Raw genomic sequence first — 23,103 nt, forward strand, 5'->3', positions numbered from 1 at the left:
TCTCCCCTAATGGAGACATGAACTCCCCAACTGTAAGCAGAGACTTGCAAATTTGATTTGGTGTTCCCACACCAGGCATGGTGCCTGGCACATAGCAAGCATTTAGTTCTTCTGGGTTGATTGGTATGTCTTTCCTTTCCATGGAGAGATGGAAGACCATTAGAGCAGAGTTTTGCTTACATGATCACATCTCAACATTTTGACATCATTGCCCTCTGTTAAAGGAGGCGGGGGTGTGGGGGAGGGTGAAGAGAATAGTGGAAGGAAATATCCTGGAAAGACATGTTAATAGTGAACTACAAGGCAACTTGAGTCACAGGGTCATAGCCCAAAAGCTGGAAGACAAGCTGGATACCATCTGTCCAATACTCCTATTTTACAGATGGGGAAATTGAGGCTTCATAGGTGAAGTGACTTGCCCAAAGAGACTTCCACATCCATACCATCAAAGCAGAACCCATAGCATCCTGGAGTCACGGGCCCCTGGGGAAGTTCCATGGTATCCACTGTGTCCCATGGTGGGACCAATCCCTTCCATGTGGAAAATGATGTAGACTTACTGTGCTTGGCCCCTGAAGGTAGAACCAGGAGCACAGGGTGAATCTTTCCAAAGGGTGGACTTTGGCCTAAGCTAATGTCCTAATGAGGGCGATCCCAGAGTAGCCTGTGCGGTGTCAGGAGGCTCTGGCTGGGTTACCCCCCCCACACACACACACACATGCACAGTCCTTCAATCTAAAGCTAGCTATTTTTGGAGATAGTGTAGAAGATGCTTTGTTCCAGAATAGATTAGACCAAATGAGATTCCTTTCACCCCAGAGATCCTGTGATTCTAGGCTACATCTTCACACTTCTTCCCTGCAACAAAAGAATCTCAGTATTATCCATATCTTTGTATTTTCAAATATGCCAAGTGCCAGTCAATCTTGGCATAAAGAATTGGGCTGCTTATGTCATAATGTTGGCTTCTTTTAATTATATAAATGTGTCCTATTGGGTGAACACTTTTAGCTATGGGAAACAGGAAGACTCTCCACTGTACCTAACCTCACACACATTTAGTAAGAACCTACTATGTGCTAGGTGCTGTGCTCAGCACATTCTTGTGAAGAAGAAAGCTAGAAGAAAAGGTGATTCTGATCTCAAAGAGTTTTAAGGCCCTGGGGCTAAGAAGTCCATTCTTATGCCAAGACTTTGATGCTTTTTCCTGTGGTCACTCATTTCTCAGGTTTAAATCAGCCTTGATGTTGAAGTGAGTTTTGAGCCTGGTCCATGCCCTAAACAGGAAGGAAAAAAGGATCTTGCTAAGCAAGAAAACCAAAGCATTGTCTTCAAAGGATCGTTTTCCACTGATCTGGTCCATTCCACAGAAACACAGGCCCTTCAAGATGGACGGGAACTCTGAGACCATTTGATTCGATTCTACTTAAGCCAGAATCCCCTTTACAATGAAACAGAAAAGTGGTTGCTGAGATTCTTCTTGAAGAGAGGGAGCCTCCTGCCTCTGGAGGCAGCTCATCCTCATCTGGGAGGGTTCTCATCAGGAAGTTTTCTCTTGCACCCACCCTATATCTGCCCCTCAGTGCTTTCTGGTCATTGTTTCTAGATTTCCACAGTTGCTCTTCTTGGCCTTTCAGTGGAGTTCTCTGATGAAAAATACCTTTGTAAAGACGATATAATCCAAAATTCACAAAACAACCATTGGGATTTTAGATTACATCTATTTCCGGGTAAATTGTTATGTTATTTTTCCTTTCCCAGTGGGGTTTACTTCCAAGGGACCACCATTGGAATGGCGCCCATCATGAGCATGTGCACAGCCGAGCAGTCTGGAGGCGTGGTCATGGTAAGCAAAGGGAGCAGAGGAGTGGCTGGCCCTCAGAGACTTTCCCCTTCTCTCTACCATGACAACTTTACAAACATGATCATGGCTAAGAGACAACATAAAGGCTTTTCCTTGTGGCTTTCCAAGTTCAATTACAACTGAAATTCCAATTATTCCCATATACTTATATCTACCCAACTGTTTTCAAAATCACTGATGATGTACAACAAATTGGAATTGGTGGAGAGAAAAAGAAAATCCATCACCGGCCTTATCTCCATGATTCATGATTCAAAGTGGGTCTGTAACTTCTGGTCAAACCAGTCAACTGGGGGAAACCTGTAGAGCCTTGAGGTGCATCAAGACCTGGGAACAGGAGCCATAGCTCGACATGCTCTTTGCACAAGGTCTGGCCAATTAGGGTTAGCCCAAAGTTGTCACTAGAACAGCCTCCAAGAATCGTAGTCCGAGACCTGGAGTTTTTCATTATTTGCCATCACAGATATGATCAGTACCTCTAGGCTGGTGGACAATGTACGTCAATGTCTTGGAAAAAGGGTTTGAAAGGTTGTTGTAGTAAGGGTAAGTCTACCATGTTCATGTTGTGTGTTTATGTCAGAGGACAGGTTGGACTGGGGAGCACAGTCCTGGTTTCCTCTGGATTTAGGGAACAGCTAGGGTTAATGTGCAACCCCCCAGGGAAGTGCCACCAAGTCCTGTCAAAGGAGTGTGTGTGGCATATCCGCCTTGTTCTGTGCTTGGTCTGAATATTTAGTCCTCTAAGGGAACCAGAAATCAGACAGGGAATATTCTTAGCCTGGCCTCCTGTCTCCATTAAACAAACAAAGTCTTGCCCTTCCAAGGAACCTTTAAAAATCTCACCACATTTTTTAAGGAGAGTATTTCAAAAGATCCAGTTGTATGTCAGGGAGTAAAGGGCTGTTTTCCATAGTCTAGTAATTCCTCCTCATGTATTTATTTCCTAAACTAATCATCTTCATGAGTCTACATGACAAACTTTTCCCATCTGCCTTGGGTCATGGTTAGAAGTTAATATAGACATACGTCTCACAGACAGATGAATGGGGCTTACAGCCAGGGTCTCAGACCTCACAAAAATCATTTCAGTCGATCAGTCAGTGAATAATCATTTATTAAGTGCCTAATATGTGCCAGGCAAATATGTGCAAAGCCCTGTGGATACAAAGAAAGGCAAAAGACAGTCTCTCCTCTCAAATTCTGTCTTTGTGAGTTTTCCTTGGACCCAGAGACCTTTTATGCTGAAGCAACTATGGAAGGGCATTGGTGATAAATGTGGTGCCCTTGGGACCAGGTTAATTGCTAGTCAGCTCCAAACTGCATTTCTCATATGGCAGTGTCCACCGAATTTTAAACATGGGAGAAATCCCTAATCTGTGACTCTGCAACAATTTGTTATTGACTTTACGATCCACTAAAGTTAATTTGTGTGTGTGTGTGTGTGTATGTGTGTGTGCATCTAACAGCTGAAATCAAACCCTCCTTCTTCACAAAGTCCTATTCCGTGACAATTAAAATTTCTAGAGATAAACTCAGACTATTGTTTTGACACATGTCACTTTGTCTGTCTTGAAGCACTCTCCCTAAGTTTCCTTCTCCAAAGACAGCAGCAGAAAAGTGTGATCACGGCAGCAGCAGTAGCATAATTAAAATGACTTAACCGAAAAGGATGTTCTGGTACTGAAGATTCCACTTAATGATCAGAAGATTTATTCTGCTAATTTCTCAGCCAGCATCAGTGAGGAGATGGTCTTTAAAGCTTTTAACATCAGGCAGGGGGACATGCTAGGCAACTTTTGGATGCCAGGTACTAGAAAATACAAGGAGGTTTGGAATTTTGACTATGTCCAAGAGAAGACCGCCAGTTGGGCAAAGCACCCAGACTTTTCTATTCCTCCTATGACTTTATGGCTAAAAAAAATACAGTAAAATGGTTTGCAGCCATAAAATTGATATCACCCTATATGTTCAAGGCCTAGAAGAAGTCCTGGAGAAAGCAAGGAGGAATTTTACTAAAAACCAAAAGCGTGCTCCTGACCCTGTGGTCTTGGGTGGATTGATTGATTGATTGATCGATTGGCATGCTCTGGGGAGCTGTTGGGCCCTTGCTCTGGCTTCCCAAGGCCCCAGTCCTTCGGGCTACCCAAACTCATTTGACCTTGGTTATTGACAAGTGCCATGCACCCAGATGACCACCTAATCAGTGAATATTAAGTACCTACTATGTGCCAGGCACTGTGCTGGGGACTGAGGGAGCAGCAGAGATAAAAGTTACGTAGTTCCTGTCCCTAAAGGAACTTAAATGGTGAGGGAACCTTTCTTTTGGCTGCTTCTGAAAGAGACGGGCAAGGTAAAATCAGATGTGTAACCAACCCCACCCCACGCCCACTGCTCTTCTGGCTCCTGATGGCGATGAGAAGGCCGCTCTGGGTTCTCGGATAACGCTTTCAGGTTGACAAAGCATTTTACAAGTGTTACCTCATTTGAGCCTCACAAAACACAGCAACCCTGGGAGGTAAGTGCCATATCATCCCCATTTTACAGAGGAAGAAACTGAGACTGGGAGAGGCTACGTGACTTATCCAGGATCATACAGCCAAGTGTCCAAGACCGGTTTGAACTTGGGTGTAAACTCCTAACTCCAATCCCACGCTCTGCCCATTGTGATGCCACCAAGCAGCAGAGGCCAAGGAGCGTTGCGCTTGGTTTTGTCAGTGCAGGGAACTCCTTGGGTGGAGCTCAAAGGTGCGGCCATTAGAAACAAACTGAGTTTTGTTCATGGAAATGGCGCTCAAGGACCACTGGGATTTCCCTTCTGGTCTGCAGCTGCTGCCCGCGTGGACTGTCAGCCCTCGCGGAGGGAGAGCCCCCACAGAGCAGGGACTGCCTGTCTCACTCTTGCGTATGTGTTCTCATCGCTGCCCTCAGTGCTCTGTACATAGTAGGTGCGTATTCAATGACTTTTTAAATTTTTTATTAGTTTGTTTTGATTTATCAACAATCACTTCCATAAGGTTTTGAGTTTTAGATTTTCTCCCCCTCCGTCCCCAAGATGGCGTGCAATCTGATATAGGCTCCACATATACATTCCTATTAAACATATTTTCACATTAGTTACATTGTAAGGAAGAATGAGAACCAATAGTATTCATTCACTTTTGCAAATCGACAGCTCATCTATAAGTTACAGACTTTGGGACTTACCCAGGGAAGGGAGAGGTCCTAAGACCTTAGCTTTAGTGCAGATAGGGACCTCAGACTCTCTCATTTTAGAGATGAAGAAACGGAGCCCCACAAAAGTCAAGTGACTTGGCCAGGGTCACACAGCAAGTAAGTGTCTAAATTTGGATTGGAACCCGTGTCCTATGCTCTGGGTCTGGTCTGTTTGCCTTGATTCCCCTGAACCAAGGCCTGAGGTTCCAATGTGTCAGGGAAGACATGAGCCTAGGGGTCTCTGCTTCAAAGCCAGCTGTCTTCCTATAAGATGACTTACGCCATACTCCCTCTCGGTATCTAATGCTTGTCCTACTATGCCCGTGATTTCATTGGCATTTGGAACTCCCAACAAGGGTACTCTTTCTACCAACGCAGATCAGAACCTACAACTTAGAGTCTTAACGGATTGCCAGGTCCACTGAGAGGTTAGTGAACTTTCCCGGGTCCACACAGCCAATGTATATCAGAAGCAGCACTTGAACCCAGGGCTGCTTGACTCCAACCTGCTGTCTACCCACTACGCCACACTGCCTCTTATTATTGAAACAATGCCCCTCCTCCATTTACAACCCCTGGACATTGTGTAATCCCCAAGACCCAGGAGGAGATTATCATCCTTATTAAGGGCACAGTCCTTGAATTTTCTCCAAGAACAAGATAGCTATGACTTCCATACGCCCCACCCTCCTTCTACACACTCCTCTCCTCGCTATGTGTTCATAAGGTTCGCTTCAGCAGAAAACTCTCAAATCTGAACAGAGGAATTCACCAGCAGTTTCATCAGTCCTCAGGATAACTCCAAGCCCTTTCCCACACCGCTCCTTTCTCCTGCTGGGGAAGGGCAGGACGTCTTGTTAGGCCATCCATCTTCCTTGGTCTATTTAGGAACAGTGGCTCAGTGAGGGATTCCTACTGATAACTGATAAAAAGAGGACAATGCCCATGGTTTCTTGGGTTCCCTCTTGTTTAGGAGAAACACAACCAAGAATTTTAATGGTAGGGATGATCTATTTTTTTCCCCTAGTGCAAAGTGTCAGCTTCCTGAGACTGAGTCAGGAAGGTCTGAATTCAATTCCAGTTTTACTTACTAGCTGTGTGACCCTGGGCAAGTCAGCCTCTGTTTGCCTCAGTTTCTGCAACTGTAAAATGGGGACAATAATAATACTTCCCTCCCAGGGTTTTTGTGAGGGTAAAAATGAGATAATATTTGTAAAGCATTGAGCGCAGTGCCCCACGCACCTCCCATCCCTTCCCAGGACCTTGTTACAAACAGTTTGCTTTCTCTTCTGGCAACACAAAACACCCCCTCATCTAGTATCATTGATTCACAACATTCTCAGAACTGGCCAAGAGCAAAGTGTTTCAACAGCCCAGAAGCTGGAATATCGCTCTTTGGAGAGGTTTGTAAATCACATTTATTAATTAATGAACCATCACTGACCCAATTTAGTTGAACTGAATCCTAACCTCCTCGTGTTGATTTTTAACATCTGTGGAAGGAAATCTGGTTCTCTGTTAATAGTGGGGTCACCAAACTATAGTTTCCAAGTGGAGAAATTACCTCCTTATAGACAATCTCATTGTCAAATGTGGAGTCCAGAAACATAAATCCAAAAATCCAGAGGCCACGGTCCATTTTCACATTCTGTCTCATCTGTCCAATCAGGCCTACCTCGATTCCATCTGGAATCTATGAAAATCTATTAGAATGATGTCCCCTGCCACCATTCATCCTGGATTGTCCTGAATGATCTAAAGTGGCCTGGAGTTGATGGAAGCAGGCACATTGCAGGGATTCTGCTGACTTACTGTAACTCACCAAATCTACCTTTCTGAACTAATTTTATTTTGGGATAATCCAGGACAAAAAGAGATGAAATTGGACCTTAATAAAATAAGATTGGCTGGTTCCTCCACCCCCTATAGAGGAAAATGAATTTATACTTTGGCCTGAATAGAGCAAAAACTTCTGAGGAGATTCAAAAAACAGGGTGGAGAAGATAGCATGAACCGCTTCATCCTGAGGAAGATGTGGAGAGTTCTAAAAACATGAAGAAAGGTCTGGATGGGCCGCCAGGGGGCATATCAAACTGACTTGACTCTACAAATGTGTACATGACGCCTTTGAGGCCCACTCTTGAACATGGGGACCCCAGAAAAGCTACCCCGAGTTTGAGATACTGTGTGTCAGCACACTCAGAACCAAAGAATATGCGCCCCCACCAATGGGTTTCCTCTGTCTATCCATCCAAGAGAAACATTAAGGCAAAACAAAAGATTTAATCAAGTAGCAGAATGAATAAACAAGAAAAGGTTCCAATGTGTGAATATGGGGAACACTGTACCCCAGGCTACCACAGTTCTAGCAGAGAGGTAAAACCTGAAGAGAACATGTGAGACCCTATTGTCTCCCTGCATGTAAAAGAGACTCCTTTTTTCTGACTGGTGTAGACACCCCCAGAGATCAGTTGCATTAGGTTCATGGGAGTTAAGGGTGACTGAGCAGAAGTGAATGCCCTATGTCTCTTTCTTTTTTTGAGGATCACTCTGACAGCCCTGTGGGTGCAGCCGTTACCCTTGCCCATGAGCTCGGTCACAACCTGGGCATGAATCACGACACCCTGGAGAGGGGATGTCACTGTCAAGTAATGGCTGATAAAGGAGGCTGCATCATGAATCCATCCACTGGGTGAGTAAAAGCCATCAATGCTTCTTGCTGCTCTGGGCTCCCAGCTTCCCAGCATGGAATTTCTCCTGTGAAACATTCATGCAGAAAGTTTTCTCAATTTTTCAGTCAATAGAAACTTCCAAAGCCAAATTTCTTGACAGGTAAAATAGTAGAATAACCCACGCAGCTGGGGTCTCCACTCTGCATAAAGCATCTGGCCTGGAGTCAGGTAGACTTGAGTTCAAATCCAGCTTCAGACACTAACTAGATGGGCTAGTCACGTAACCTCAGTTTGCCTCAGTTTCTCCATCTGTAAAATGGGTATAATAATGGCATCTACCTCCCAAGGTTGTTGTGAGAATCCAATGAGATAATAGTTGTAAAGAGCTCAGCTGCCACATGGTAAGTGCTATAGAAATGTTAATTTATGTTTATTATTATTATTATTATTATTATTATTATTATTATTATTATTATTATTATTATTGCTGTTATCCACTCAGAGGGTCATGCAGACAGAAATCTTTCTTCTAGGAGAAGCAGTGTCATATCTCTTCTTGTTATTTAGAAAGCTAAGATCATAACCTAATTCAAACATATGTTTTAGATTTGATTCTGTAAGTGAATCATAGACTCATAAAGATGGGGGCTATCTCGCCAGGTTTCCCACCCAGTGCCAGAATCCTTTACATTTTATCCAGGAGAGAGAGTGATTTAGCTGAATTCTGCCCATCATAAGGGGCTCTCTACCTCATTGATTGCAGAACATTCCAATGCCTCCTTCAGGCTGGGGGAAAGGGCAGTGCTAGGAAGGAGGAGTCTTTACCAAAGCTATATCCGGCTCTGGGCACCACCATTCAGCATGGATGCTGATAAGCTGGAGTGCATCCAGAGGAGGGTTAGCACAGTGGGGAAGGACCTGGAGATCGTATTGATTGATGGGGGCAGGGAGAGAGGTGGTAACCTGGAGAAAAAAAGTCTCCTATCAGCAATTAGAGCTCTCTTCAAGCATTTGAAAGGCTGCCATGTGAATGGAGGCTGAGCTTGATTCTACTTGGCCAGCTAGAAGTGGTGGGTGGGAATTACAAAGATGCCAACTTCAGTTAGATGTCAGAACAAGTCCCTAACAAATGGGCTGCCACAGGAGGGAGGGAGTTCCAATACAATGAGCAGTGAGCATCTAGGGAGTGGCTCCTAGTAGGAAGCACCATATCAGGAGCTGGGAATCCAGGCATTCTACCGTGCTCCTCAGCTGGAGTGCTTATACTTACAGTGGATGTCCCTGTCTGTTTACCTGATGCATTCCCCCAATCAACTATGATCTATATGAGGCACCAGAGGCAGGTAGATATTGGGCTCAAATCTTGAGACTTTTTGCCCTCCTAGGTTAAAGAACTCAACCCTCAGGCCTTCTTCTGTTTATCTTCATGGAGAGATTATGGAGGCTGGCTGAGTTGGCCAAATTACCCAGACTTGAAAACCAGGAAAGGCAGGGTTGCATAGTGGATAGAGGCCTTGGAATCCATAAAATCTAGATCCAAGTTCTTCCCGTGACACCTTTTAGCTGTGTGGTTCTGGGCAGCTTGCTTAACCTCTTAATGTCTTAGGCATCTCTCTAGACCAATCTCGAATGCAGACCAGTTTGCCAGACTCTCTTGGTGGAAGGAATTTCCGTGCCCACCAAGAGTTTGCCACAGTGATAGAAGCATAGATTTCAACCCTCCCAAAATGAAGACTATATCTTGAAATTATTCTCAGTACTTAAATATTCTAATGGGATTCTGAGCTCCGCCAATGTATATTGCAGCTCAACTATGACTCCCTGTACTGTGAGTCTTATATCCACGTTCCCCTAAGCTTGGCACATGGTGGCGTATGACGTATGGTGTCTCCATCCACTGCACAGAAGGCCTTGTTGGCTTCCTGCAGGCATCATGGATACCATTCATGGCCAGCCTATCTTCTCTTCCTACCCTACATTTCTGGGATGACGCCTTTTATCCCTGTTTTCAAAATTTCCTCAATGGTTTAATGTGGCTACCACGCTGCCATGGGGAGCATCACTGTCTGGGTGAAGGTCACTTTCTGCTCTTTTGAAGTTTTGACCTTTGTCCCATTGCTGTGATCTCCCATTGGGTTGTAAGCTGCTTGAGGGCAGGGACTGTCTTTTGCCTTTCTTTGTATCCCCGACATTTAGCACAGTGCCTGGCACATAGAAGGAGCTTAATAAATATTCACCGATTGATTGATTGATTGATTGATTGATTTCTGTAAGGACACACAATAGAATGTAGACACTCCAAAGAAAGGCCCTGACTTCTGGAGAAACTTGGGGTCTTTAAAAGGGCTTTGTAATTGGGAAGACATTGATAAAAAAAAGTCACCAAAGTGCCTAAAATACTCTTTGAACCTACCAGCATTTGTAAGTTCATTCTCAGCACTTTTCCCCTTGCTGAACTCGCACTTTTCAGAATCTTTTTTACTTAGTTGCTCCTTTACTATTCCTTCCTTCCTGTTCAAGGGGGTGGTAGCTTTAATTTGCTTCAATGGAAAGAAAGTTCATAATGAGGTTAGTGAATTAATCACAGGAGTGCAAAGGGCGGCAAGGGTCACGCCACCTAGTCAGCTCTCCAAAACCGGCCACCCACAGGGAAATGCTGCTGCTGCTTCTCCCCTATCTTCCTTTTTTCCCACCTCAGTTTCTTGTTCTCCTTGTGAGAGGAGAGTGAAGACAGGATTCTGCTTACACAGGAAAACACAGCCCACACTTCCCTGATTCTAGGCTGCCTTCTCATTCCATGGAGGGAGCCCTGGGTTCTCACAGGCCAGGCCAGTAGAGAGCTGGCATTGGCAGATTCCACCTCCCAGACCAGTTGGGGAGCAGAACAGTTGCTGGATTTGGCACCAGAGGGCCTGGTTCACACCTCGAGTCTGCCACAAACCATGTGGCCTTGGGCAAGTGCCATCCTCTTTCTTAGCCTCAATTTCCCAGAATTGGCACAGGTGATCTGTGGGTCCTCTCAGGTGCTACTTCTGCCATGTCTAATAGCTCTAGCTAGTAGTTCTCTCTCCTTCCTAACCACTGCCAAATGGAAACTTCAAGTATGAGGTTTGAGCAGAAGAAAGGTCAGTACTCCAAGGACCGGTTCCCCTAAGCAAGAAGGGGCTCATTCAAGGCAATTCAACAAACATGTACTAAACACCTCCTCTGTGCCAGACACTGCGTGCGGGGGTGGGAATGCAAAGAGAAAATGGGAAATTATCTTTGCTCCCAAGGAACTTCCATTCTACTATGACATGTAATCAGAGAAGTAAATGCAGAAGAATTTGAGGAGGGAAAAGAGAGCACCAATAAGTAGAAAGTTCAGAGAAAGTGTTGTGGAAGAGGTCACAAAGGATTTCTAAGAGGTGGAGTAGAGGAGGAAGGGCATTCCTGGTATGAGGGATATCGATGCAAAGGCAGAAGGTGGGAAATGGAGTGCCAAGGAATGGATCAGTAAGTAGAACAAGTTGACTGAAGGGTAGAAAATGCAGGCAGGGGCATAAAGAGAAATGCATCAGGAAAGGTCAGTCGGAAGGAGATTACAGATGGATCTCATTAAACGATTGAGAGCTTTGTATTTTATTCTAGAGGTTGTTTAAATTTTTTCACAGTTATTTGTTTTTAATTTAGGAAATAAAACAAGCATTTTCATAACATAGTATAATAAAAAAAATATGATTGCACATGAAACTGCAAATCTATTATGTACAACATGCTATTCCTTTTAAATATATAAAAAGTTATCATGTAAATTTCTTTTTTTTTCCTTTTTTCTTCCCTCTCCCCCACCTCACCCTAGAGTGGCTACAATTAGACACAAATGTAAAATTATTTTATACAAACTTCTATTTATTAGTTCTTTCTCTGTACTCAGCATTTTTCTCCATATGTCCTTTATAGTTAATTTGGGTATTTATGATAGACAAAATAACTCATTCACTCAAAGTTGTTCTTAAAACAATATTGCTGTTATTGTATACAATGTTCTCTTGGTTCTGCTCATTTCACTCTTCATTATCTTCGAAGATCATTGAGCTCTTTGTTTCTTATAGCACGCTAGTATTCCATTTCAATCATATACAAATTGTTCAGCCACTCCGCAATTGATGGACATCCCTGCAACGTCCAGTTCTTTGCCTCCACAAAGAGAGCTGCTATAAACATTTTAGAACATATAGGTTCTTTTCCTTTTTCCCTAATCATCTTTGGGAATAGACCAAGTAGTGGTATTGATGAGTCAAAGGGTATATAGGCAGTTGAATAACTCTTTGGGCATAATTCCAGACTGCCCTCCAAAATGGTTGGAACAGTTCACAATTTCACCAGCAATGAATTAGTGTCCCAATTTTCCCACAAAACCTCCAACATTTGTTGCTTTCCCCTTCAATCATTTTAGCCAATCTGGTAGGTATAAAATGATATCTCAAGGTTAATGGAAACTTAATTTTCATTTCTCTAACCAATAATGATTTAGAGCTTTTTATATGACCATAAATTGTTTTGATCTCTTCTTTGGAAAACTTCCTGTTCATATCCTTTGACCATTTATCAATTGCGTAATGATGCATATTCTTATATATTTGACAACGTTCTTTCTGTATTTTAGGTGTGAAACCTTTATCTGATAAATTATCTATAAAATTTCCCCCCAATTTTATGCTTTCCTTCTAATGTTGGCTATACTTGTTTTGTTTGTACAAAAGCTTTTTAATTTAATGTAATCAGAATTATCCATTTTATATCTAACTTTGCTCTCTTTATCTCTTGTTTATTCCTAAATTGTTTGCCTATCCATAAGCCTGATAAGTAATTTGTTCAATATTGTATGGAAATCCTAGCAATAGCAATAAGAGAAGAAAAAGAAATAGAAAGAATCAGTATGGGAATGAGGTAATAAAACTATCTCTTTTTGCAGATGATGTGATGATATACTTGGAAAATCCCGACAACTAAAAAGTTAGTTGAAAAAATTGATAATTTTATTAAAGTAGCAGGATATAAAGTAAATCCACATAAGTCACCAGCATTCCAATATATCACAAACGAAACCCTATGAGAAGAGATAATAAAAAGATACCCCATTTAAAATAACTCTAGTCAGTATAAAATATCTAGGAGTACAGCTGCCAAAACAAACCCAGGAACTATATAAACAAAATTATTTAAAAAAAAAACTTTATACAAATAAAATTAGACTTAAATAAATGGAGAAATAGTAATTGCTCATGGGTAGGCAGGACCAATATAATGAAAATGAAAATTTTACCTAAACTAATTTATATATTCAATACCACCCCAATTCAATTGCCAAAAAATTATTTTACTGAATTGGGAAAAAATAGCAACAAAATTCATTCAGAAGGACAAAAAGTCAAGAATATCAAAAGAAATACTTTTTTAGAATGTAAAGAAAGGAGGTTTAGCAGTACCACATGTCAAACTGTATTATAAGGCATTGATTATTAAAACTATCTGATGCTGGCTAAGAAATAGAAAAGTAGATCAGTGGAACAGAGTAGACATACAATTTACAGCAGCAAATAAATATAATAACCTTGTATTTGACAAGTGTAAATACTTAAGATTTGGGGATAATAATTCATTATTTGGTAAAAAAAAATTGTTGAGAAAACTGGAAAGTGGTATGGCAGAAACTGTGTATAGACCAATATCTTATACCACTTATCAAGATAAGGTCAAAATGGATACATAATCTAGATATAAATAGAGATATTACAAGAAAATTAGAAGAACATGGAACATGTTACTTATCAGAGATTAAGTTTTTTTAAGCAGGACAGGAACACAGTCAGACCTGTCCTTTAGGAAATTCATTTTGGTAATTATCTGAAAGATGCAACTGGAATCAGGGAAACCAAGTGGAAGGCTATTACAGTCATTCAGATGAAAGAGAATGAGTTCCTAAGACACCAAGTGTTCATTTTAGTGTGAATAGAGAGAAGAGGACCAACCGAGGAAAGATGTCGTTGCAGCTTGGGTATAAGTTGTGTAAATTATCAGACTTGTGAAATAATGAGATTGAGGGGGAGGGGAGAGGAGAGGAAGAGGTGGCTGAGAGATACTGAAGATCAAGGATGGCTCTCAAGTTGTTGATCTGGGTGACTGGGGGGATGGTGGTGCCCTCAACAGAAAGAAGGAATTGGGGAAAAGGAGTAGGGTGCTAAGTTCTATTTCAGACACTTTGCCTTTGAGAAACTAGTGCTTCCATCCCAGTGGAGCTGTCCAGCAGAAAAGGGCTCGGGTGAAAGACTGGAAGGAGAGAGCCAGAAGTCAACTGTGTAGAAAAGATCATTGAACCCGTGGGAGCTGATGAGATAGATCCCCAGAAGACAAAGATTTGAGAGGGAAGAGAAGAGGTTCCAGGACAGGTCTTGGGGGGACACCAAAAGTCGGGAGGGGACAGGATGTGGAATGTGATCCAGCAAAGGAAAACAGGGAAGAGTGGTCATAGGCCTGATCCAAAAGGGGTGTGAGGGCTCCACGTAGTGGCCCGTGCCTGTGGTCCCTTCTAAGCACGTGAATTGGGGAGTTCTAAGCTGCAGTAGGGCTAAAGCTAATTGGGGGTCTGCACTAATTCTAGCACCAATTCTGGTAAGCCTCTTAGATCAAGGGGCCAACGTACTGCCTCCATGGGGTTGAACCAGCCCAGATTAGAAATTGGGCAGGTACAAGATACCTTGCCAATCAGCAGCTGTGGTTGGCTAGTGCACTTCCAAGCTGGGTGAGAGAGGGAGACTCAGGCTCCAAAAAGACCCTGTGCTCCAGTGTCTTCTGAGTACCTTCTTAGCTCCAGAGCCAGAATCCCATTACCTGTGCCTTACTCAAGATAAATAGTCCGAAGTGGAGTTAAGCCTGAGAGCCAGGCCTCCTAACCCCATGCCTTGACCCCTGAACAATGCCCTTATTGTCATCATCATCATCATCATCATCATCATTAGTAGTAGTAATAGTAATAATGATGGTGATCACAGGCTGCTAGGTGGTACATGGACAGCACTGGGCCTGGAGTCAAGAAGATCTGAGATCAAATTCAGGGTCAGACACACTTACTAGCTGGGTGACCCCAGGTGAGCCACTTAACTTCTATGTGCCTCAGTTTCCTCTTCTGTAAAATAGAGATAACAACAACACCTGCCTCCTAGAGTTGTTTTGAGGATGAAGCGAGTTAACGTGTGTGAAGCATTTCTCAAAGCTTAAAGCCCTAGCTGGCTATTGGTGATAATAATGTGAATATTAATAATAATAGCAATCTTTTCTGTACCTCTTCTAAACCTTGCTCTGCTCTTCACAGACATTATCTTACCTGACCTTCCTGGCCACCCTATGGGGAGTCTTAGAAAGATGACAGTGACTTACCCCAGATAACTCAGGGACTAAGTGCTAGAGTCCGGCTTCACACCCGGCTCTGTATAAGTGGGTACTTGAGAGGTGGGCATCTGTCCTCAGGTCCAGGTGAGCCTCTTCAAAGTGCCGATTGTTTCATTCTTTAGCCTGGGATGCTCAGAACCCAGCCCAGGCCGTGGCTCCCAGGAGCCTTTTAATCAGTGTTTACTGATCAACTGGTGATAGATTTCATTCACTGGGCCACCAAATCTTGCCCTAGGAGTGGATGGAAAAAGGCCAGTTAATTTTAGTGTCCCCCAGCTTTCCAATTCTCCTGACAAATGCTGTCAAATCCTTTGCTTCTGGGCTCACATCAAGGGGGCTATCTGGTGGTCCTGTTAGTTTTGAATTTTTAAAGAACCAAAAAGAGCATTTTTCCTTCTTTCATTTCTTTCTCTCTTTTTTCTTTCCCTTCTTTTTTCCTTCCTTTTTTCCTCTTTTTCTTTCCTTTTTTCCTTCTTTTCTTTTTAAATAACTCTTTAAATCTATCATTTTAAAAATTCCACTTATTCACATTCACAAATTCTCAAATCCTTTTGAGGACAAAGCTCACCATGACAATTCCCCCCCCCAAGAGTAATTATTGATGAATTAGTCACAGAGATGGAAAACCCAGGTCAAAATGCAGGCTTCTTCACCATTCACCAATGTGGCCACAATGCCGCCTCAGAGAGCAGGCTTGGAGGGCCTGCCCCGTGAAGAGTTTGTGCCATCATGAATTATTACTGCTCTCTAAGTGAGTGTGTGAGTGTGGGTGCCCACGGGTTTTATATCTTTGGATAGTTAACATTAAAAACTGTCTTGGAAATTGCTTTTTGGCAAAAGTAATCTCCAGGGATTAGTGTAGAATTTAATCACAGTTGGATCTGTCCATTAATGAGCTTCCTTGAGCACGAGACCTAAATGTGTGCCATGTTTACGAGCCAGAAATATTCCAATGGCTCTGCCCTGGCAGCAGAAAAGCCTTAGTCATGTCTCATAAGACTGTGGGAAACACGAAGGAGATGAGGTTGGCCAAGTGTTCTGCAAACCTCAGAGTGCTTTATGCATGGCAGTTCTCTTTGTCATCAATTATCATCGTCAGGTGAGGTCGGAGAGAAAAACAGAAAGAGACAGAGACAAGCCAGAGAGAGAGAGAGAGAAACAGAGAGACACAGACAGAAAAAGAGAGATACAGAGAAATACAGAGAGAGACAGAGACAGAGAATACAGACAGAAAAAGACAGAGACATGTTTTCAGTGGTATAGTGAGCTCCCAATGAGAAAATTTCTCTACCAATAAAAGCTGACAACTCTTTTGTCACTTTTAGCTTTAAATACTTGCCTGGGGGCAGTGAGAATTGTGACATCCAGGGTCACACAGCATGTGCCAGAGGCAGGATTTGAACCCAAGTCTTCCTGCTTCCATCCAGTATGCTACACTGCTATTGTTGTTATTACTACTACCACACCCCACTACCATTGCTACGACCACCACCACCACTATTACTACTTTCATGTATAAAATGGATTAGCTTTATTCTGATTGACCCTACCATATGGAACTGCAAACATTAAGTGGAGATTTCAAAGAGAAAGATTTGGGCAGATTTGGGCTTACTATCAAGAAAAACTTCTTAAGAAGAGAGCTATTCCAAAGTGGAATGGAATGGGCTGCCTGGTTTGGGTTCCTCTCTCTCTCTCTCTCTCTCTCTCTCTCTCTCTCTCACTCACTCTCTCTCACTCTCCCTGTCTCTCTTTGTCTCTGGATGTCTTCGAGAAAAGGCTAAAGGTTCACTTGTTGCCAAGCATGTGTTTTTCGAGGGGATCCCCATTTGGATGAGATCATGGCCTCCTTGGAGTAGTGATTAATCAGCTACCCATCATTTGGGAGAGAGCATGCCACAAGTGCCTTCTTAAATGCTTCCTAATCAACAAGCCTGCAAAGCAGGTGGAAGGATGGTGTGGGATGGGCAGCCCAGGGCAGGGGGAGGGGGAGATGCCCTCAATACTGTGTCATCTGCAAACAGGACCGTCTGTAGGACCTCACCATCTCCCATTTTCCATTTGGATTCTGGCTGCCCGTCCTCTGTTGGTGGCTAGCCCTCTGGGGGCTCCTACTTCTCCCTGCTTTACCCTTTGCATGATATCACTAATAAAGGATCATCAAACAGTACCTTTGCTGTTACATCTTTCAAGAAATCTTGTATGACTTTTTCCTTTAACTATATTTAATATATTTTAGTTTTGCTGGGTCTAGATTTCCCAGCAACCTATCTTATCTTGACTATTCTCATGCTTTGGCATCTTTGCCAGTTTGTTGGGGATGAGGTGAAACTTGGCAGTTATTTGAATTTGCATTATTAGTGATTTTGCAGCATTTTTTCATATGGTTGTTAATACTTTGCCATTCTTTTTCTGAGAACTTTTTGTTCAAATCGCTTGACTAATTTTCTAATAGAGAAAGGCTTTTGGTCTTACACATTTCTGTTAATTGTCTATGTATCTCAGATAACAAATCCTCATCTTGCACAGAGTTTTCCCATTGTCTGTTTTCCTTCTTAGATACACAGTTGTGTTTTGCAAAAGCTTTTCAATTTCACGTAATCAAAGTGTCTCTTTTACCTCTTGTAATTGCCTCTATTCCTTGTTTGGTTAAGATTTCATCTCCTACCCAATGATACAAAAGGTATGTGATCTGCCTCTCTTCTCATTTTTATGTAAATTTTTATCATGAGGTCATGTATCAATTTTTAATTTATATAGACTGTAGTGTAAAATGTTAGTCTAAATCCTATTTCTGCTTTCCAGTTTACCCAACAGTTTTCAAATAGAGAATTTTTTCCTGGATAATTCATTTTTTTAGCTTATCTAATACCAGGTTATTGAGATCCAATATTTCTAATTCTCCTTTGTCTAAACTTTTCCATTGATCTATCCTCCTATTTTTAACTGATACCAAATGGCTTTGTTGACTGTTGCTTTATAATATAATTTGAGACCTGAAAGTGCTATTTCTCCTTTTTTCCTTCCTTTCTCTCATGATTTCCCTCAGTAGTCTAGGTATTTTGTTTCCCTAAATGAGTTTTGTCATTATTTTATCTGGATCTATGGAGTATCACATTGGTATTTAATTGGAAAAGCATTAAGTCTTTAAGTTAACTTTCATTGTATTGCCATTCTTATTGTACTGACATGGCCCAACCATGAGCACTGAATTTAAGCATCAGCAATTTAAGTTTTTCTTTATTTCCTTAAGGAGCGTTTTGTAGTTGAATCCAAGCAAGTATGAAGTGTGCTTTGGTAGTCTGACTCCCAAATATTTTGTAGTGTGAACGTTGTAATTATTTGGAATGAGATTTCCCTTTCTGTCATTAATGATTAAATTTTGTTGTTATACGGATGTTCTATTGATTTCGTGGGTTTATTTTGTTTCCTCATCTCGTATGATGTTAACATCTATGGGAGGAAGCTTCATGGCGATACCGACTTCTGCCAATGCAAACGATGATCTTATGGTTAACACACAATCATCCCCTGGACATCTTGTCTTCTCTGTACCTTTCAGACAGTTTTAATGCTATTCAGGTTAAAATGTTAAACAACATTTCTTAAAGGTCTACAGCCAAAAAAATTATACTTTGTTGGGCTGGGGATGCAAAGATGAAAGATAACCTTATTCCTGTCCCTAATGAGCTGACAGTGTAGCTCTGATGCCCTGTGGTCTTTCCTGTTTTCTTATGTTCATAACGGCCCTCTGAGGTTGGAATAAACCGTGGCTGATGATCAGGAGGCGTTATATCATAGGAGAGGCTATAGGAGTTAAGACCGGGGGGCCAGTGTCCCCTCTGCCATTGATTGGAATGTCCAACCTCAATTTTCCTCTGCCTCAGTTGCACTTCTGAAAATACTAATCACAAACTCTCCTCTGCTTGTTTTCCAGAGTTTCTATGGGAATGCTTGAGCCAGGTTCTCAATGAACTTAAAAGTTTCAGTCATTTTTGAAAGTTGCAATAGGTTCTCACATGGGCTCATGTAAAGTGTTCTCACTTTATAGGACAGTTGAATTCTAGTCCTGGCCTGACCTCTACTTCACTGTCCAATAGAATGTAAGTTCTTTGAGGGGCTGTTTCATATCTTTGTATCCTTAGCACATCCAAATATAGTGCCTGGAACACAGTAGGTACATAAAAAATACTTATTCATTGATTGATGATTAATTGTGACCGTAGGTAAACCACCTCTTTTCTCTGGGTTTCAGTTTCCTCCTCTTTAAAATGAGTGTTTGAACCAAGGATACCATACAGTTTTAGTGTTTTCTGATAAACCTATATGTCTGTGCAAATTTGAGTATAACTTGAGCTTTTTGTTCAAAAAAGTATTTCAAATACACCCTGCAAAGCCAAGGTGTCAGAAGCAGGCCTTGAACCCAGGTCTCTTGAGTTCCAATACTGGCCAATCCACTCTATTGCATAGGGATAAGAACTGCACTTGTGGTTCCATTGATATGTGGAACTCCCAGCCCAGAAAACTCCCTCCACCATGCTGGTCAGCACCCACTCTGCCACTTAGAGTCTCGGAGGCGCAGAGGGACTGGCCCAGCATCACAGAGTTCACATGTGTTAGCAGCGGGACAAGAATTCAGTCTTCTTGACTTTGAGGCCAGCTTGCTATCTACCTCAAAGACAAAACAAAAATAGCCCCTGTCCCCAAGGAGCTTCCAATCTGATTTTCCTGAAATAAGGAGCATGCCTTTCTGAGACCCTCAGATGTCATGAGGGAGTTAACGTAGCTCCCATCTGCACCAGGATGCCAGCCAGCATCGACTAGTTGTTTCTGGCCCCATGTAAAAGGGCCATGGTGTTCCTGCCATTAATTGACATCTGTAAAACATTTGATCCATTCATAACTACACGTGGCGGTACCACTGTGCTCTCTATGCCAGGACTCCTAACATCTCTTTTACTTTTATAAAGATAATTACAACTCGAAAGGATCTTTTCATGTTAAGACTTTGCTTTCCTTTCCCTGCTGTAATCAGCTTCATATTTTCCACTGCAAAAGAGTTACTTGTGTGTGTGTGTGTGTGTGTGTGTGTGTGTGTGTGTTGAAAAGAAATGATGCCACAACTTTCCTGGTGAACTGGAGTTGGAAGAGTTTGGGGGGGGGGGGTGGAATTATTTGCTGGCCTTACTTTAGACCAGGTTGGCAAAACTTTGAAGAGGAAACCCTCCCTCCCAACATGTCAGTGGCAGCATACAGAGTAGTGTGTTAGTCATAAGAATAACTTAGTTGGATAAAATAAATTGAGGAAAGGTCACCTTCTCAAAAGGGATAAATAATTCACACCACCCGATGCCTTCTGGGAAGAATATCTTCTATGAGACCCAACCTGCTCTTCTCCCCAAAAACAATTTCCAAGATGCCTTTGGGCTCCTGATGAGGGAACTTTCTCTCTCAATGCACGCTGGCCTCTGCTCTGCCACTTGAAGTCTTAGAGAGTTGCCTGGGTCACCAAGGGGGCGAGCAGCTCGCTCAGAATGCCATAGCCAGGATTTCAGAAGCAAGACTTGAAACTGGGTCTCCCAGGACAATTGCAGCATGCTGCATGGCTTCTCATGAGACCACATAGCTTGAAGGGCTGGCCTTCTAAGGGCCCTCACAGGTAGCTTATTCATTCATTTTGCCCACTTTTTAACCCGTTGTTGGTAGAATCACAGCTTTACAACTAGCAAAGACCTTAAAGGTCATGTAATCTAAGCTCTTCATTTTATATGTGGGGAAACTGAACCTTAAAATGACTATGTCTTATGCACATTCAGATGGGCAAATTCACAGAGGTGAAAACCTCCCTGAAGGTGCCATGTCATCATTCTACCGAATCAAACATTCCTTTTTGGGTAGTCAGTGAACAGGTAAATGTAGTCTTGGCATCTTTTAGTGGATTTTTTATTTATAAAGATATTTGCAATAGATTCGTGTGTGTCTCTGTGTGTGTGTGTGTGTGTGTGTGTGTGTGAAAACCTGTCTATTCTCCTATTTTGATCAAAGAAACCCTCTCTATATATTAGATAGATAGATAGATAGATAGATAGATAGATAGATAGATAGATAGATAGATAGATAGAGATATAGATGTGTGTTGTATGTGTGAGTGAAAACCTGTCTAATCTCCTATTTTGATCAAGGAAACCCTCTCTATATATTAGATAGATAGATATAGATATATATAGGGGTGTTGTGTGTGTGCGTGTGTGTGTGTGTGTGTGTGTGTGTAGCTCATTCTGCCGAATATTTTGTAAAAATGAGTTGGGAGTGATTAATGCCCTTTGTTCATAATAATAATTTTCCCACAATACTAAATTCTGTTGTTTTTTCCACATTTTCTACATCCTTCCCATTCTTAGATCATAAAAACTGACCCTTCAGTTCCCTCAAGATTGTGTTGACTCAAGCGTTGGCTTCTTCTGTGGGGACTTGGTCTATTTCAGCTGTCCTTCCTTCTCCACTTTGTCTAGTGCCATTTATACTTCTTCAGTCAGCATGTCAGAGACAGTGGTGTTGGAATCCAAACTTGGTGATACCAATAACATTGATGTAGAAAATATCTCATTACGGAAATGTTGATAGAATCAATCCATTGTCCATCCATTTCTTGTACCCCTTACAGTTTCATCCTTGAAGGATCATTGGATGATCTGGGTTAATTAAATCTCTTGCCAAGCTTTTTATGGAGTTGTTTTTCCCCTCTGTTGCTTCTGGCTATCATTCTCTTCTGTAAGATTTTGCAAACAAGTTTATGTTCCAAAATGATATTGCCATTGTTCACCATTTCTCTTTGCAAGAAAAGCAAGTGTTTTCTAGCAGAGGTGACTTCCAGGTTCTTTGGGGCTCTTTGTTGTGGCATTTGCTTGATTGTTAGCCTGTGTCAATAATTGTTCTTGTATCCCCATTGTTTAGTGTTTGAATAGGTCGGGTTGAAGTCATTTTAATTACATCCTATGTTGTTTTCTCATCCTTTTCCTTTCTTCAGATTTTGTCTTGATTGTTGACTTTGCTTAACAAGTTATATTCCCACTGTACACAGAAAGATGATTCAGAAATGATTCACACAGCGGCAACCACTCATTTCCTGTCAAGATGTAACCAATTCAATTTTATTCTGATATTATTTGATGCTTGCTGTATCCAGCTCCCCCTGAGTCTTTTCTTTAGGAAAGTCACATGCATATGTATGTATACATATGCATGTATGCATAAGATTTTTGTATGATCTACAAGCCTTTATACTCTGTCTTTTTTAACCTTGAACCATTTTTCTAGCATATTTTTCACTCTCTTATGTCTATCTTTATATTAAAGTCACTGGATTTTAAAGTATATGTTGATTAATCTAGAAGGTCTTACTGAATGTAGAATTTTCATCCCTCCTCATCGTCTGTCAATATTGACACATAAGCCATAATTATGTTTATATCATGGAGTCTCAGCACATGAGAGTTGAAATGGACCTTGAAGACCATCTTGTCCATCTATATCTAAACAAAAATCACTTTTACATTGTCCTCATCATCATACTCCAGCCTTTGCTTGAAGACATCCAATGAGGGGAAGGACTGGGGAGTCCATACTATATGGGATTGGAAGTTTTTCTTTCACTTAAGGGGAAATCTACTTTAATTTCCTCCAGTGACTCCCAGTTCTGCCTTCTGGGGCCAAGCAGAGTATGCCTAATCCCTCCTTGATGAAATGGCCCTTCAAGTACTTGAAGACAGCCATAACATCCCCCCTGAGTTTTCTCTTCTTCAGATTAAACATCTCTAGTTCCTTAATTGATCCCTGTATGACATGAACTCAAAGCCTCCCACCGTTCTGGTCTCCTTCTCTAGACATTCTCCACCTTATACATGTCCTTCATAAAATGTGATA

General features: G+C 41.9%; 1 protein-coding gene across 1 annotated transcript in view; it reads left to right on the forward strand.

Moving 5' to 3' along the window:
• ADAM12 (ADAM metallopeptidase domain 12) overlaps positions 1-23,103 on the forward strand; it is a 379,134-nt gene that overhangs the window by 262,128 nt on the left and 93,903 nt on the right. The window contains 2 exon segments of the mRNA XM_020973659.2: positions 1,762-1,846; positions 7,621-7,769. Of these exon segments, the coding sequence (XP_020829318.1) occupies positions 1,762-1,846; positions 7,621-7,769 (234 nt within the window).

This window comes from Phascolarctos cinereus, unplaced genomic scaffold, assembly GCF_003287225.1.
Source record: "Phascolarctos cinereus isolate Bilbo 61053 unplaced genomic scaffold, phaCin_HiC Scaffold_3;HRSCAF=262, whole genome shotgun sequence".
In the NCBI taxonomy this organism is placed as follows: domain Eukaryota; kingdom Metazoa; phylum Chordata; class Mammalia; order Diprotodontia; family Phascolarctidae; genus Phascolarctos; species Phascolarctos cinereus.